Raw genomic sequence first — 17,432 nt, 5'->3', positions numbered from 1 at the left:
ATGAACGGAACAAACTTCTCAGCGCATCTAATCCTTCAACAGTCGGCGTCTCACCGCGTCGTGGTTCCACTTCCCGAGTCCTAATCTGGTTAAGCACAGCTATCAATTTTATGACATGTTTTCGTATTTAAGAGCATATTTAGAACACCACTATGCCTCTGAGCTAGAAATGTGCAAATATTCAAATCTTAAAAGAAAAAAAACAAGAGCCTCGGGCCAGGAGGATGAAGCACTTCACTTCACTTCAGTTTCCACCAGGGAGCCGAGCTCGCAGGAGCATTCAACAGCACCACAAACTTTCAATTATACACGGAGACACAACCAACAGGAACCTTAAAGAACATTTGATACACTTTATATACTGAAGAAGCAGAGCCATGGTTCGGGTCTTGAATGACTCACCAAACTTGATCACAGTGTCCCTCCGGTAAAGCCAGTTCCCAGGACGCATGCTCCGTCTTTGTTTGTCAATTCGCATCAATGTTTCACATGTACACGAGGTGACTTTGAGAACATTGTAACTAACATGCTTAACATGCAACCTGGGCACCAGGCATCATCATTTATTAATTATCCCACTATTCTGCATGGAAAACGTGAACACTTCAATCTTTAATGAGCTCACATGAACATATAGGACCATAGAGAAGGACGTTGCAGATGGAGTGAGATCGGTTAAAAAAAAAAAAAAAGAATATTATGCTACAAATTTTATTTTAATTCTGATTCATAACTTTCATCAAATCATTTTGTGCGATGCATTTTTAGTTTTTAGTTGTCCTTTTCTACTGAAGTTACATTCAATAAGAGCCAATCACCAAAGTAATTCAAATGCAAACATCAGATTCATTTCTTTAACTTTCTTTTATCTTTTCTTTGTGCACCACATTATACAAGCTGTTGTCATCACCTCAACATCCATGATGACGGTGAGGAAATGAAATCATACGGATGGAGGAAAGAAAAAAATATAAGCTTAAAAAAACCTAAGGAAAGACACAGGAAAAATGTTCAGAGAACTTTGTTTCAGTCACCGGAGATTTCAGTCATCAGCAGAGAACGTCCAACCTGATGTTGAAGCTCATGTCCACAGACTCGGCTGGAATATTCTGCTGTCCAATTTTATGATGTATTGTGTATCTCATGTAAACTGGACGTTTATATTTTCAGCAAATTCGTCTTCATTAAACGTAGGTCGCGATCCCTGTGGTCACATGATCACGGAGAAACCCTCTTGGCGATGTGCCACGGAGACGAACCTCCTGAACAACATGCGGATTCTCTGACCTCTGCTTCCTGCTGAATCATGGAGTTGGTTTCCATCAAGACAAAATCTCCCAAAATGCAATTCAGCCTTCAAGCTCTTATCGCACAATATTGCGAGCTTTCATCACTGAACCAGTAATCAGCGCTGGTGGTTTGTGTGGACGCAGATTAGACCGTTTGAAGTCATTGTGGGCTGCGCCTTTTAAAGCGACGTCCTGCTGCATCTGCCGCTTTCTGTTATTTCATTTTATACACCACACTTTAATTAGAGTCTCTGAATCAAGGAGACGGATCGGACCTTTCCCCGCTCCTGGATTTCACTGTATCTCGGAGAAAAGACGCTTCCCGGGGCACCTGGTTGTTAACCGAGGGCAACTTTTGTAACAGGATAGAAGCAAGGATTCAGACTCAACGTTTCATTTCGGGAAGTTACATTGTTACAATGTACCCCCTCACTGAAATGTACCCAGCAAGAGGGACTACAAAGATGGCCGAAAACTTTGTGACAAGCTGACATAAGTCAGTGCAAAAAGTGCATGAGGATTGGTTTATTGGGGATTTGGGGTACTCACCCCCTCACTCCCAACTTTTTGCAAGGTACGTAAGATTAGTAAATACCGACAATTGTAACCCGAATTAAAACTGAAAAAAACTAAAAAACTAAAACTAAAACTGACTGAACCCAGTCGTGATGTACATTCTACGTTGTTCGACGCAGAGGGACACACTGCCACTTACAGGACTGGCATGTGTACGACATCATCAGCTAGGCAGAGGAAACGCAACGTCTGAAGCAGAGAAAAGTGCTGTAGTGTGTAGAGCTTTGAGTGAATGCCGATACAAGTAACATACGACTTGTGACCTGCTCGACTTACGTCCACCCGTACGACCACAGCCAGCAGATGCTTTTTTTGTGTCAATGTCTGGCACCACAGCACGTAGCAGCCCGGCAACGCGTACGGCAATTATTGCCGCCAGCTGGCATCGTGTACGACTTGTATTCAATAGAAAACGTGGCGCACAAACGCAACAGGTGGACATTGTGTATCCTATACAGTAGTACCTGTAACCCTCGCATCGGGCATTTTGCCCTGGTCGTAAGTCGGATGTTACTTGTATATAATTACTACTCAGTGACAGATTTTCAGCTTGGTACGAGGGCAGAACACCGAGGGGGGACTACAAAGCTCGGCCATTTTCATTGCGTTAAAGCGCCCAAAAACGTTAACCTGCTAGCCACATGCTAAAGGTTAATTAAGACTGCTACAAATATCGGCCTCATGCGGAAAGTTTGTTTTGCCATCCGGGACGTTCCATTGCTTTGACGGTAAAACAACACATCAGTACCTAAATACACATTTACAAAATCAGGTCAATTCTTCTGCTTTGTTCCATTAATGACTGAAATCTTAAAATCCTTTGTTTTACCAGCAGCTGGCTCTTCAATTAGCTCTCCAACTGAACCAATGACTTTTCTCAAAACCCCTTACTAGGCGTGACACCGGGGCGCGAGCTGCTTAATAATTGAGCGGCAGAGAGCTTGTGTGCCGAAGAAATCTACTTAAAGTTAGTGTCATTGAAATAATTTATTAACTACCTGGACAGCAGAGGTAAGAGAATATCATCCGAGATTACATGAGATTTCTCTCACAACATTCCTCCGACCAGCTCAGCACAGCTTTTATTGGAGTCTGAAGTGCTCATACTTACGGAAGCTGAGAGCTGCCAGCGATGGAAAAATATTTTTGGATCAGTATCACGTTATTCCGTGATCAAGTAGCCCTTACATGTTTCCGCAGACATACGTCATATCTGCCTTAAGTTCGTCAGTCTGTGTTCTGTCGTCATGGCACAAGCACCTGACAACCCACTGCTGGACTTTTTATGGAAACGTGGAGTCCCTGCTCTTTTTTTCCCCGTGGAGTGGACGAGCTAAATCACTAAAATTGGGTGTTCAACCAAACTCTATGGTCACCATTGCTCGAATTCGCAAAACAGCATAACTGGATATGGCATAAGACACCCTGAATCACCAGAAATGACGTGATACGTATCATGAAATAACGGCATACTATCATGAAAGCATGTGATAATGTCATGAAATAACGTTATACGTGTCACGAAAAACGCGATACATATCATGAAATAACATGATACTATCATGAAACAATATGACATGTATCATGAAATAACGTAGTACGTATCATAAACTACCGTGATTAGTACCATGAAATAACGTGATACGTATCATGAAATAACGTGATAGGTATCATGAAATAATGCGATACGTATCATGAAATAACATGATACTATCATGAAATAATGTGATTCTGTCATGAAACAATGTGACATGTATCATGAAATAATGTGATACGTATCATGAAATAACATGATACTATAATGAATTAATGTGATACTGTCATGAAACAATGTGACACGTATCATGAAATAACGTGATTCGTACCATAAAATATTGTGATACATATTATGAAATAACGTGATACGTATCTTGAAATGACATGATTCGTATCATGAAATAACATGATACTATCATGAAATAACGTGATACTGATCCAAAAATATTTTTCCATCGCTGGCAGTTCTGAGCTTCCGTACGTACTCAAGGATAAATGATACGGAGAATTGCTGACTGTGTGTTGCTGAAAATTGTGGAAAGAAAAAGTGGAAGAAAAAAAAATCTTTAAATAGTTTTCATAGTGGAGATGAAATGTTTTTTACTTGACTTTTAAATCATTCAAGTTGCAGGTTCAACTCCCATTTTGAAGAGGTTCATTGATGGTCAATATCATCCTGAAATAAGACGCAGATTCAGTGTGATTGTTACATAACAGGTGCATCAGAACAGCAGAAACTGAACCGCACATGTGTTGGTCTCATTAACGGGGAGTGACGCCCAGCGCGTGTGCGCGTGTGAGGGAGTGTGCGTCTGACGCTCAGTGAACTGGCAGTCAGTCACCGTGAAGCTGCGTGGACGCGGGAGCAGCGAGGGTCTGCAGCAGCTTTCTGCCTGGATGTGCGAGCGCGCGGCCGGACTGCGGTGCGCTGCGTGGATGGGACTCCGCCGCCACTCCTGACGCTGCTGCCGGAGCGAAGATGCGGCTGCGCGGCTCCGCGATCCTGCCGCTGCTGCTGCTGCTGCTGCGGCTCTGCGGTGGAACAAGTTTCCCAAGTAACATCAACATCGGTGAGTGGAAGTGGAAGTTCAAACGCGTTGGGAACGTGTGGCGCCTGCCACTGCGATTTCTCTGGCACCGGTGCGTTGGGGTCTCCCTGCGCTGTGATTTGGAATATATGATTTACATCCTCGGTGTTGACTCTGCCTCAGTTTCGCTGCTCTCCGGTGCTTTCATATCCTGGAGAAAATAAATATGTGCTGATGTGCGGGAACACGTCCATATTCCTGCCGAGTCTTATCGTGTTTCATTTCCGATGTTGTTCTCTCCAGGCTTGGTCTCTGACATTGTTCTAGGTTTCACAATAGTGCAACTCAGGGTTCTGCTGAAACCCTCAATAGCTTTCTGCTGTCGCTCGCTGGTGGACCTTTAAAAAGCCCTACAAACGTGTGAAATACCCGTCTGTCACTGTAATGAATCAGCATCACCTGATTTTGGATAAATAATGTGAACACATCTCTTCATATTGATTTCTATATATTTTTGTAGATAGTTTCCTCACTAATAATTAGTTATAATTTGGCTATTCTCTTGATGTTTATTTATTATAACAGATTCAAATGGCCGTCCTGTGTGGGAAAAATTATTCAGAAAAACATGAATAATACTGAGAGAAAATTCAGATGGATATTGTTCACTGTTAGACATTTTTTCCCTCTCTGTTCTTCCCTGTTTCCTGTCAGAAGTTGTCGCAGCTGGTACCCCACCTGGTCCTGTCTTGGCCATCCTCTCTAGTCACTCGTATCAATTGTCTCTTTCTTCTTCATCTCCAACATTCTTCTGCCTCTCCCCTCCACACCTTCCTCTTGTCCTTCCCAGCTATTCCCAATGGCAGCCTCAGCATCTTCATGGCCTACTCCTCTCACTCTGACTCCTCTAAACCAGGGGTGTCAAACTGAATCCCAAAAGGGCCGTGTGCAGGTTCAGCATCAGACGGACATGTCAGACCTGTCTGGTTAAACTGTGTCCTGGTCTGCTGGAACCCACTCAGCCCTTTTCTGACTCACCCCAGCTCGAACCCATCCATCATGGCTGTGCCCTCTACGATCCCATTAAGCTTCTCTTCCATTCTTGCTGCTCTTCTCTGACCTGACCGTCATCACCACCCTGCCTGCACCCACTTCTTCACCTCCTTCATGTCCTAATAAGAAATTATTTTGCATTGTCTTTCATAATAACTTCAACTGCACTTCATTTTGAAAGTTATAGCTTTTCAATAAGGCAGCTTCCTGTCACAGAAAAGCTTGGCTGTGCCGTTGATCTCACCTATGTTTTATGTACAAGTACTCAAAATTCAAAAAAGTGGGTGACTTGTTTTCAGCTGTCGTAACAGATACTGTCAAGAACATTCTCTCAGTGAGTCAAGGAGACGGAGCGGACCTTTCCCCGCTCCTGAATTTCAATTTATCTTGGAGAAAAGACGGTTTCTGGGGCTTCTGTTTGTTAACCTAGGGCAACATTTATAACAGGATAAAAGTAAGGATTCAGACTCAACATTTCAAGTGAAGAAGTTACATTGTTACAATGTACCCCCTCACTGAAATGTACCAAGCGAGAGGGACTAGAAAGATGGCCGAAAACTGCCATCATTCGTGACACGCTGACATAACAGGAAAAGTGCATAAGGAATGGTTTAGTGGAGATTTGGGGGACGCACCTCCTTCCCCGACTTTTTCAGGGTAGGAGTATAGAAAATTCCGACACTCACATACCTACAATTAAACACCAAATTAAACCTGACTGAACCCTGTCGTGATTTTATCTGCATTCTTCTACGTTAAAAGAACCAGAGGCACAGAAGAGGCTCAACAACATGCATCACATTGGAAACATTATTGGCCACTCTTGTCCGACAAGTTACATAGAAAAGACAAAATGTGTGATTCATTCGCCATCAATCATGACTTAACTCATCTTTTGTGTGGTTAATGGAGATTAAAAATGTTACTTGAGATTAAAAATGTTAACCTACTGACAGCCCTAAACTTGTTTAAGACATTTGCTGAGGTTTTTAATGGGACGAGATCATAAAGGATGTTGACAGAGCGACATGTGAAGAAGTTTGGAGACAGTGCTAGGCTGGGCAAATGGTTTAGTCTTGAGGACAGTGACTGTGAAGGAAGTTGGAGTTGAAGACGACCAGAGAGGGGGGAGTTGTTGAGTGGGACATCACAAGTCAGTGCATATTGGAAAAGCAACAAAGTAGTTAGTGTTCTGTTGATTGCTTTCCTCCGTCATCGACCTGTTGTTGGTTGGTCCACGTGCACCTCTGGTGTGATGCCGAGACAAAGCTGCCTCATCACCACCAGACAAGAAAGAGGTCAATCACTCAGCGTTAAAGGGCTGTAATAAATTCTCCGGCAGCTCAAACAACATTGTGTTGAGGGTTTAATGGCTTCACAAGAGCTTGGAAAAGAGGCTTTTAACACCAATTACTGGCCGGCAGAGGCAGCTCCTTGTTGGTGACGGAGGGACGACACCCAGTCATGTTTCATGATAGCTTTCTTTTCTGCAGCCTCATTAGGGAGCCTCACCACCAGGATTGTACGACTAATGCGAGGCGTCGCCGCAAATGACACTCGCAAGCGATCGTTGATGAAGTGCTGCTGTGTGTTTGTCGAACAGGAGGCCTTTTCCCGCCTGGCTCTCATGAATATGAGGTGTTCCGCTTCGCCCTGGCTCAGCAGCAGGAGGTGCCAAAGCTGGTTCCACAAGTGGACATGGTGGACACTGGAAGCAGCTTCGCCATGACCTACGCCTGTAAGTGTCTTTTACTTTCTGGCTGTTGTTTTTGAGGTGTGTGTTAACTTCATCTCATGAGTAAAGATGCGTTGTTGAGTAAGCGTTGTTGATAATAAATGGGGCTGCTTTTTTGGGAAGGGTAAGGTTCTTAAGGTTCTGGGTAGGGAAAGTGAAAAGAACGGGTTGGGATAGGGGTCAGTATGAGATCCTGAGGTGAGGGGTTCAATTCATCTTCTCTGGTCGAATACTAGGGCTTTGTCCAGACGCCACATTCCCCCAGGAACTATTGTCTCATCACAGAAATGGCAACCGATGCAGATCTTATTGGAAATTTTGACACAATTTCAGCAGCTCTTTTGTTAAATGGAGCCTCAAAGGAGCACTGGTAGCAATATAGAATGTTGGAAGTTGAGAGGAGCACAACAGAGAACAAACATGGAGAACCAGATGAAAACTGCATCAGAGACATCGGTTTGGGCTGATGATAGGGTTGTTGTGAAATCTACTCGACACAGAGTTGCCAGGTGACCATGTCTTCTTTTTGGGTTGGATTTGGATTGGGTCACCCACTACAAGCTGCGCCAGCAAGCTAGCTATTTCTTTGATGTCAGAAAATTCATGTTGGACAAAATAAAATTATCAGTTGCCAAATGAGGACAAAGGTGCCAAGTATCGTTTTGAGTTCAAATATACCATAGAACAGGGGTGTCTAACTTTAGAGACCAGTGGTTTTCACCTCATATCCTTGGTCATTTTGTTTCATTAAATGCTATTTATTTGCATTAAGAGATTTGGTGAATCCACATATACCTCCTATACAACATGCACATTGTTAAAAAAATCCCACCTTATGTGTAGTAACAGTATACAGAAAACTACCAGTGGAACCAAGAGTGAAAATGCTACCTATACTCACCATACGTGTGACAAATTTGCCAATGTTTCTGCAACTTCACTTTAAGCACACGGACTTATACAGTGCTAATCAAACCGTCTGACATTGAATAAGTAGTGGCCGGCCACAGATCTGCATCCTCAGAGTTTGAGACCCTGCCGTAGGCCACAAAATCATTGCAGATTCTTAAAATCAGGTATTTTCCTCCCAAAAAATAAAGCAGATAACTCTCCCTTTACCACAGTCTGATAATACACACTCTGAGGTGGCGCTAGGGTCATGTTAGTCAAATGTCACTTGTTATTCCTGTGTCTATGTCGCCACATCAATAAACGAAAAAGGGCACGCGCTGTCAAAGTGACATATTTAAAGAGAGGACGACTTCCAGAAAGCATACCGTGACATTAAGACCTCTGTTTGTCTGGAGTGTCCTGGGGGCCTGTCGCGGTTGATCCTGCTGTCCACGGCGCTCGCTCGCATCACTGGCCAATGCATCAGTCGTCCATCAGCCACACTTCATTCAGCAGGTTGGGATTCAGAAAACACGAGCATAAATGTGGGGCAGGTTTTTCAAAGAGCGGTCTGAAGCAGTAAATGGACCGCAGGGACCTCGGACCTAAATGGACGGTAGCTCCAGGGGGCATTTGGTTTTGGACCGTAGATTTACAAAGCAATGCGCTGACCTTGTTTCCTCCAGGCCCTGGACCAAACCTACTTAATGACCGCTGTTTCACCAGTCAGCAGTTTGCCAGAAGAAAACACAAGCATGTAGCTGGAAATTTAACAGAATGAGATTTTCTTGTCGCGAATGTTCTTACGCAACAAGGTAACATAATAGAAGGGCACGTTGTGATGCTACATCCTACTGCAGTGCACAGCAGTATGACAGAAACTTCCTTTGCCGGGTCATTCGCATGAGACCGTTTAATTCACGAGGTCCAGTAAGACATGAATGATGAATGTTCTTCAGAGGGTGTACACCCATGTTTGCTCTTCACGTAGGTCCTCTGCTTCATTGTCAAATTTCAAGGTTGCCGGTGCTTTCTTCCCGCTTTGTGTCACTGAAATCTGAGCAATGAAATGCGACTCTCACCGATTTAATCGGCAAAAGAACATGTCAGCGACACAGCAACCCGCTAGAAAGGCTTGAGTCAGCGATTTTTAAATTACATTCTGCAAAGTTACCGGAGAAAACAGAGGAAGAAAAGTGGGGTGCCCTGTCAAAAACCTTTTTTTGTTGTGAATGGCGCCTCCTAACAAAAAGCCTTCTGTTCATTTTCGAAGGATGGGTGAAATTCACGGTGCATAGGGCAGCCAGGCAGGCTAGGAACATCATGATGGACCAAACCAGGAACTCATTTGAGCAACTCAAAAAGTGTAATAAAGACAGAAAGAAGCTGGAATTTTCTTCCCAGAGAAGCTCAGAGTTCAGTTCCAAGTTGGGTCTGTCATCATATACAAACCCCAGAGGCTGAATATTGGAGCGTGACACACGCAAGACGCGTGACATTGACTGAGAGCTAAGAAATTTCCTCCAAAAGTCGGCGACGGATACTCATCCATCTCGTAGCTGTCAACAGCTTGAAGAATAATATGAATCACATTCTGTAACTCAGTCGCTAACTCTTTCTTAGCCAGCACCAGCGCTCACCCACACACCCTCTCGATCAACTAGCTGTCAAGTGCCAGACTAGGGGATGATAAATGTCATAAGAAAAGCAGAAATAAAAGGAAGGGTTCTTCCTCGATCCTTGAACTGATGATGAGTCTTTTTGGCTGCTATACATGTGTAATGTGAATTAAAATAAAGGTTACTACGGCGACTATATCCTCCTGCTGAGCCGTACTTTCATCCAACTGCTTGGTTTGTAGCGCCACCCCCTCCAGTTGTCAGCTCCCCTGTCTGTTGTTGTGTGAAATGTAAAACAGACGGAGTGTTGTCTCCTGAGAGACTCCGGCTCTTCAGCCTTCTAACAACATCCTCCGAGAGAGAAAACGCAAATAGTAAGAGCAGTAGTGCTGCCTCAGGTTTCCAGGCTGTGGACCGCTGAGACCCTGCTCATCGGTGCTGCGGGACTCAGGCTGAGATCCATTTAAACCATGGTAACAAAATAACCTCCCACTGGTTCAGCTATAGATCACATCACGGCTTGGTTCTCTCATTGCTGTGGCCACAAACAATCCAATGACTGGCATTTCTTTTTTAATCGATAAATTATCAACATCTAAATCTCTTAATTCGACCTAGTTAATCTCATTTTGATTGTCATCTCATGTTTAGATGCCGGTCTGTATTGACGCTGCTGCTATTCCCATCGTGGCCACTGGGAGCATCTGCTTATCTGGCTTTAATCTCATTTACCTTTGATCGTGAGTGTATATCTTTGAGTCACAAAATCTCATGCCTGCTAAATGTTTGAGATTGGAGTGGGACTTGATAAAACGAAATAATCTCATGAAATACAGATTAATCGCATTTTAAAACTTGGCACAAAAATTCGAACCATCAGCGCGATATCTTCATCATGGATGGTTTGGTTTCTACATCACAGTGTGTGATGTGCCGCTCTTGGAAGTGGTGATTTATTGGTGTTATTTGCAACAATGAGTTACTTTTATCTATAATTCATCGATCCAAAATTATCTCTTAAGGTTTCACTCCTGGTTTGAGAACAATTGTTAAACAAATAGCAATGAAATGGAAACGTCCTGTTTCCTGTGTGGCTCCGGTTTGAACTCAATGATGTTAAATTTAATCTGCATTATTATGATACGTTTTCTATTTCTAGCTTCCACTGTCTCTATTGTGCACGAGAGCGTTTAATTTAAAGCCCAACATCGACCTGATGGCTTCAATTCTAAATGGTAAAGACAGATAAAAAGGTGACCTGTGGACAGGAAGTGTGTCTCTGGGTCAACTATTCTTGTTGCGCACGCTGCCACGGTGAATCATCGAGGATGTTGAACCAGTCACTCTTCCCGCGTGAGCGTGGAATCGTACCGCAGCGGCAGAGATTGACGGGTGTGTCAGGATGATCATCTCTAGACGAGGACCCAGCTGTGGCCCCGTTAGCGCTGGCTCTTTTCTCTGGGCTACGTTTAAATAAAGCTCTGTCTAAGAGCCGCGAGCGGTGAGGAGTGAGACGTCTGACTGCCAACCCTCAGCTGGTACATGAGGTCAGCAAATGGTGATCTAATCTTTGTTTTGAATTTGGACCTCGGAGCGCGAGGCCTTTCGTGAAATTAATTAGCATGGGTTGGGTGTGATTCAGTTTCACAACACAGGAAACAGGAAGTGTCATTACGAGGTAATAACACAGAGTCCAGTCTCTGCTCCATGTTCAGTATGAAATAAACTTTAAATCCCAGCCCTGGCAACACAACGCTTCTCTGGAAGGTTCTCCTCCACAGAGGTGGTCACGACCTCTTTGATCCAGGCATCGTCCCTGAAGGTCGGCAGGATTAACGCTAACAGACGCTCACCTTGTTTTCATGACGGCAGGAGCCAGGCAGCAAACATGCTATTGTTAGCATGATAACAACCGCCGTCGGGAATAGTTATTTCCAGGCCTTGCTGCTCACAGGGATCAGACAACTTGTTAGCATGTTAACTTTTCCCGCTGGGGTTTCACGCGATTTGGTAGTGAATAGTGATACGTGAGGATATTATTTTCTGCCACTGAGGTTTCTATTTTTGTATGACTTTGAAGAACATTGGAAAAAAGCTGTTGGACAAAGACTGAGATTTGAGAATGACAGAAGAAGAGCAAGATGAGGTTGTTTGGTGAAGAGATCAGGTGCCACTAGAGGATGGTCAGGACAGTGAAAGTGAATGATCGGCTGTGGCGCCACCTGGGGGGAAATGCTGAAATGTCTGTGTCAGACCTCTGTTGAAATGCGCTTTAAGTAATAGAATTATTTTATGTCGATTAGTAGGCAGAATCTGACTCAATGCGCTTCCCTCCACTGACCACCGGAGGCCGCAGTGCTCTGAATCTGATGATGACGGCGAAGTCGGAAAAATATAGCGTCTTCTGCTACAGGAGTCGGGGCACTGCAATTCAATACATCTATTCAGCTGATCAATGAGCCTGTTGGTTTGTTTGGTGGTGTTTTCGCTGAGGATTGTGGCGCTAACCAAGCTAACCTGTCGCGACATGACATGACATGACATGACATGACATGACATCAGTTCCTGTAACTTGATCTCAGTGTGCTGTGTGGAGATTGTTATTATTATAATTATTATCTTATTATTAGGTCTCCACCTGAACCCATCTTGACCCTCCTCTTGTCAAACCTATGCATCCGAGAACCTCACTGGTTGCCTTTCTCTTCTTCATCTCCAACATTCATGGTCTTCTCTCCTCATGTCCAAACCTTCTCCTACTCTTAGTGTCTTCATCTCGGGTAAATAAAGAACCAAAAGATAAACACAGAGAACAAACGAATTAGAGACATGAATGATTCACTTCAAAGCTAAATGGTGGAGTAGTGGGTAGTGCTGGATCTCACTGTCCAAAAACATACTGTGGAGATGAATGTCTGTCGATGTGAGGGGTTGCTAGCGTGTGCTGCAGGTAGCTGGGACAGGCTCCACCGCCTGCTGCCACATGAGGGGAAAACACCAAAGAAGATGAATAATTCTTCACTGTATGTTCACAGGGGGCACAGAGGGGGGGATAAGAACCACACAGAAACACATATCTGCCTGAAGCTGGAGTGGAACCAGGGGCTGCAGAGGCAGCTACCACATCACTGCGCTGCCAAGTTTTCAGCAAAAGCGCTGACTGTAAAGGTGATGTGAAGGAAGTCTGAGGTGGATCCAGTCTTAAATTGAGTCCATCTGCGATATGAAACATTCATGGTGCCATTTTAAAGATTCTTTTTCCTTTCACTGAAAAGACCAAAATATCCATTCACTGTGAGCGTTTTTGGAAGTGAACGCCAGCTAACATTGGGTTCTCTATCTGGGTCAATCATCTGTATTGGAGTGGTGGACTGGACGCTTGTTTATCCAGCGGAGCTGACGCTGGTCCCAAAAGACGTGTGAATGGAGTCCCAGCAGGGAGAATGATACGGTCTCAACTGTTAGTCCGTGACTGAAGTTTCTCCACGAGGAGACTGTTTGACTTCGTGTGTGTAAAGATGTACCATGACTGAACCTCTGTGAGGAGGAGAACTGGAATGACAAGACAGATGAGCGTCATCTGATATGTTGGTACATATGTGGGATTGAACCGTCCGTCATAGTGCAGTGGGTGGGCATATGAACGGCGGTGGGGTGTGATCTGTTGCCTCTGGACATCACCGGACCAACATGTGCTTCTCCCTTTCTTCCTCAAGTCTGTTCCCAGTTCTCCAAAGGAGTGTATGCAATCATGGGGATGTACGACCGGCGGACCGTCAACATGCTCATGTCCTTCTGCAGCTCGCTCCACGTCTGCTTCGTCACGCCGTCCTTTCCTGTGCGGACCAACAATCAGTTTGTGCTGCAGATGCGACCGGAGCTGCAGGAGCCACTCATGGCCCTGCTGGACCACTTCTACTGGACCAGATTTGTCTACATGTACAGCTCCAACTCAGGTACAGATCATGCTTCAGTCTTGACCGTGGGGCCAAACTTTAAACTCAGCCAAACGGAGTCAAGATTTATTGTCATGTGTACTGTATAACGGATCAATCGCCCTCCAGCCTTGCTTCACTCATGAACACGACTCTGGACATTAGGGCTTTCAGCCAAGCTGAGAACCCTGAAGTTGATCCACACCCTTCTGGAGCTAAATCAGTCTGAAGTCTGGATTTAAATCTGGTAAAAAAAAAACTGTTGGAATGCATTAAATGGAGTTAGCCATGAGTGGACCAGGTTTCATGAAACACTGTCCTGATTTTCAGAGGCCACCAGATGTCACTGTCTGCCGTAAAATGTTTGGACTTGGAACAACAAATTCAATGGAACCTCAAACCTCTTCAGTGCCATCTAGTGGCCTCTGAAAATACTGTTTGATGATCCCTCATCGACCCATCAGTACATATAAAATAACAAATGCTCAAGATGCTAAAAAACATTTTTCCGGATTCAAAGCTATGGTGCGTGTTTTTCTGTCGGGGTTGGGGTGTCGTATTTGTGAGGGTTACGGTCTGTTATTGACATAAATGTCGCGCAAGTTACGTTCACACGTCAATTAACAAACAGTTTTTGATGTCGCATTCCATCAATGGCTCTAGAATGAGAGCCTGAGACTGTCAAACCGTCTGCATCTGTAAAGATTACGACCAGAACTGCTGGCAAAGGTCCCTTTTAACAGCAAGTCCAAGTCTGTTTCACCACCACCCTCCCCTCACTGTGCCACATCACATCGCTGCCCTCACTGCTCTCTGGGTCGTGTCCCTTTTTTTCAGTGCTCACTCTGCCGGTTTGACAGAATAATAACATTCGCCTTCCACACATTTCACCGTCCACGTTGGATAAGGAGAACTGTGTTTGTTTTTAAGAGGGAAATCAAACCTTGTCAAAGGAGAATGTGTCAGGCAAGTAAAGGAACCGGTAAACTGCCGCTGAACTACCTCACTCAAGCCTGAGTCCACCTTGTTAGTACTGACGTATCAGATGTGATTTCCAAAGAAGTATCTTTTTTATTTGAAATCTCCGTTGGTCTCTGAAGCATAATGATTGTGTCGCAGGCCTTAAGCTTTTGTTCTCTCTCACAAAGGTAAGTGTTGTTAAAAACCTGTTTTCCAAATGCCATCTGTCCTTCCGCCACTCTGACCTCTGCTCTAAATTACCAGACACAGGAGTCCAGAGATGGTTGACGTCCTTCACAGGGAACCAAAAGCAGAGCTTCTGTGTTAAGAGACACGACACCCCTTGGCCGGGTGGATTGAATACTTCGATATATATAAATACAACTCTAGCACTCTGTAGTCAGGTAGCTCTGGATCGGAGGGCCTGTTACCTCTGCATCTTCCCGCTAGTGTCACAGCGCCTGGGTAATGAGGGTGTCATCATCTCCTCCTGCTGCCTGTCAGACTTTCCTTACCTGCTAAAAATATCAATGCGAGGAAGTCAAACTGGGTGATGACTTTATCTCCGTCTCTTAAACAAGGTTTCTGGGAGACTGAGGTTGTCACTCAGTATTGTGCTGCTGAGCACTGCTAATTCTTCAGCAACCTGCCATGGAGGGAAGTGGGCATACGTTGCCGGGACGATAAAATATCGGCTCGGGTTCGATGTGAAGGATGGATTTTGATCAAGTTTCAGTTCTGAAACAAGACCTAAGAACGTCGTCTTTCCTTGGTTGACCTTGTCGCTAGTCAGTGTCCAGAGAACTGTGAGAGCTTTTACGTGTCCCCATCCGCCACAGATTTAGTTCTTTTTATGTCTTCAACAAGGTGCCCTTGAGCAAGGTTTTAATCCACAGCTCGATGGCTGAATTGGGCAATGTTCAGCGAAGCTTCTCTTAATACAAATCTTCCTGACAGGAGGACAGACGGTCAACTCAAATCCAGAGAGAGGAGGGCGGGCTGGACGCGGAGCGTGTGTAATTGGATATAAAAGTGATTCCGTGTGTAGATGACCACTGAGTGGCTCCACTCTGCAAAGGTGATGAACTGTGTTCCCAAGCCTGCGCCGGACTCTTAACTCTATTTTTCTCTGTCACGAGCTCGTGTTGAAGAGCAACAGAGGAGAGGAAGTTGTTGGTTCAATTACACTAAAGAGCTCTGCTGGGAGAAGCTGTGCTGCGTTTGCGATTCCACTTCCTTCTCTCCTGCGCCGACTCTTGCTTAGCACGCGTCTCCTCCTCAATCCCTCTTCTGACTGTTGTTCCCCCGTTTTTTTCCATGCCTCCTAATAACCATGTTCCTTTCACGCTAAAGTGGATATGAAAGATGTTTATGGAAATGAGATGTGAAATACAGCATATTAGCGCCTATATTTATCAAACAATTTCCCTATATCTCAGCTATTTTTATCTCCCATGGCAGGCTTGTCGTCTCGGCATTAGGGGGATTGGTTGTGCTGCTGTACAGCGCCTCTAATCGAAGCTACGACGTTCTCATGAACACCCACTTGACTTTTCACTGGCTGTTGTGATGCCCAGGAAAGCTGTCGCTGCGTGAGTTCTAATGAGTCGTCAGCCATCAGCTCCCTATTTTCCCATAAGCCGACTATATACGGGCACTTGAACACAATAACAAGCTTCAGCCTCACTTGGCGATTGCGACGCTCTGAACCTCTGGGTGGTGCTAAAGCGATCACATCAATGTTGCGATGACGCTGACGCGTGTTACACGGAGGCTCAGTAATGTGATGCGGTGTAATTAGCTGAAACCCTCCGGCCCTGCCTGTTGGAAGTCAAGCTCCCAAACATTCCTCACGGCTTTGCTTTTCTTCATCCTCACGCCGCTTCCTGTAGAGCGATTGATGAAGTTCTCATGAAGATCTTTGGTATTGATCCAGTATGGAATCACGGGATTGAATTCCACCTCCAGTTTGAGTCGGATTGTGATGTATTGTTTGTAGAGGTGGCTTTCCAAACACCCATGTTCTCGATCCAGATCTAGACATCATCGTAGCATGTCAACTTTCCCATCAGACCTTTCAGCTGTAGGGTGATGTTGCCTTCCTCAGAGGCCTTTCAGTGTGAAGATCTGATCCTTTTTGAAGTATCTGTCAACATGATTTCCAAGTTGGATACTAGCAGGGTTCTCCCCAGGATTTTTTACAGTCCTCATAGGGGTTTAAACCTTTGTAGCCTCCAATATACCTAGAGCTACCTCTAACCAGCAGCGGTAGAAGTTCTGTAAAAGTCAAAGTAAAAATCAACTCTTGTCGCGCGCCTCTTGTCCTGGAGTAAAAGTTGAAAAGTGGAACATCTAAAATATATATAAAATTATAAAATTACATTCAATATAGGTAAAAAATATGTTTTTTTTTTTATATCTTTAAAGCAATAATAAGTTTATATATATATATATATATATATATATATATATATATATATATATATATATATATATATATATATATATATGTATACATATTTTTATTATAGTATATTATTATTTTCATATGTATTATTATCATATGTGGAGTAAAAACTTCTAATCACAATCAGAACAGTTTACTTTATAGTACTGATACTCGAAGACTGTATTTAAGTACACTATTGAATTGATATATTTGTACATCCCGTATTACTACTCAACATTACTGAGCCGAGGTTGTAAGTTGCACGTCACCCTTCTGGCCAACAAGGTCCAATTCATCACGCTGTTGTGTGATCTCAACTCGGAAGGTCAAGGTCTTACAATGAATCACACACATTTGAAAG

The 17,432-nt window shown here is 44.1% G+C and overlaps 1 protein-coding gene across 5 annotated transcripts in view; it reads left to right on the top strand.

The window, feature by feature from the left end:
* The first annotated feature begins 4,239 nt into the window (after positions 1–4,239).
* Positions 4,240–17,432, top strand: part of LOC128748012 (glutamate receptor 1-like) — a 35,539-nt gene continuing 22,346 nt past the window's right edge. For all 5 annotated transcript variants that reach the window (XR_008412749.1, XR_008412748.1, XM_053846363.1 and 2 more), the window contains exons 1-3: positions 4,240–4,471; positions 7,086–7,220; positions 13,444–13,683. Coding sequence is in view for 3 of the 5 variants with exons in the window: in XM_053846363.1 (XP_053702338.1) it covers positions 4,381–4,471; positions 7,086–7,220; positions 13,444–13,683 (466 nt within the window). In the remaining 2 variants the exon portion in view is untranslated. The remainder of the gene's footprint in view (positions 4,472–7,085; positions 7,221–13,443; positions 13,684–17,432) is intronic.

The sequence above is a fragment of the Synchiropus splendidus genome, chromosome 17 (genome assembly GCF_027744825.2).
Source record: "Synchiropus splendidus isolate RoL2022-P1 chromosome 17, RoL_Sspl_1.0, whole genome shotgun sequence".
In the NCBI taxonomy this organism is placed as follows: domain Eukaryota; kingdom Metazoa; phylum Chordata; class Actinopteri; order Syngnathiformes; family Callionymidae; genus Synchiropus; species Synchiropus splendidus.
This window is presented reverse-complemented; position numbering and strand designations above follow the sequence as displayed.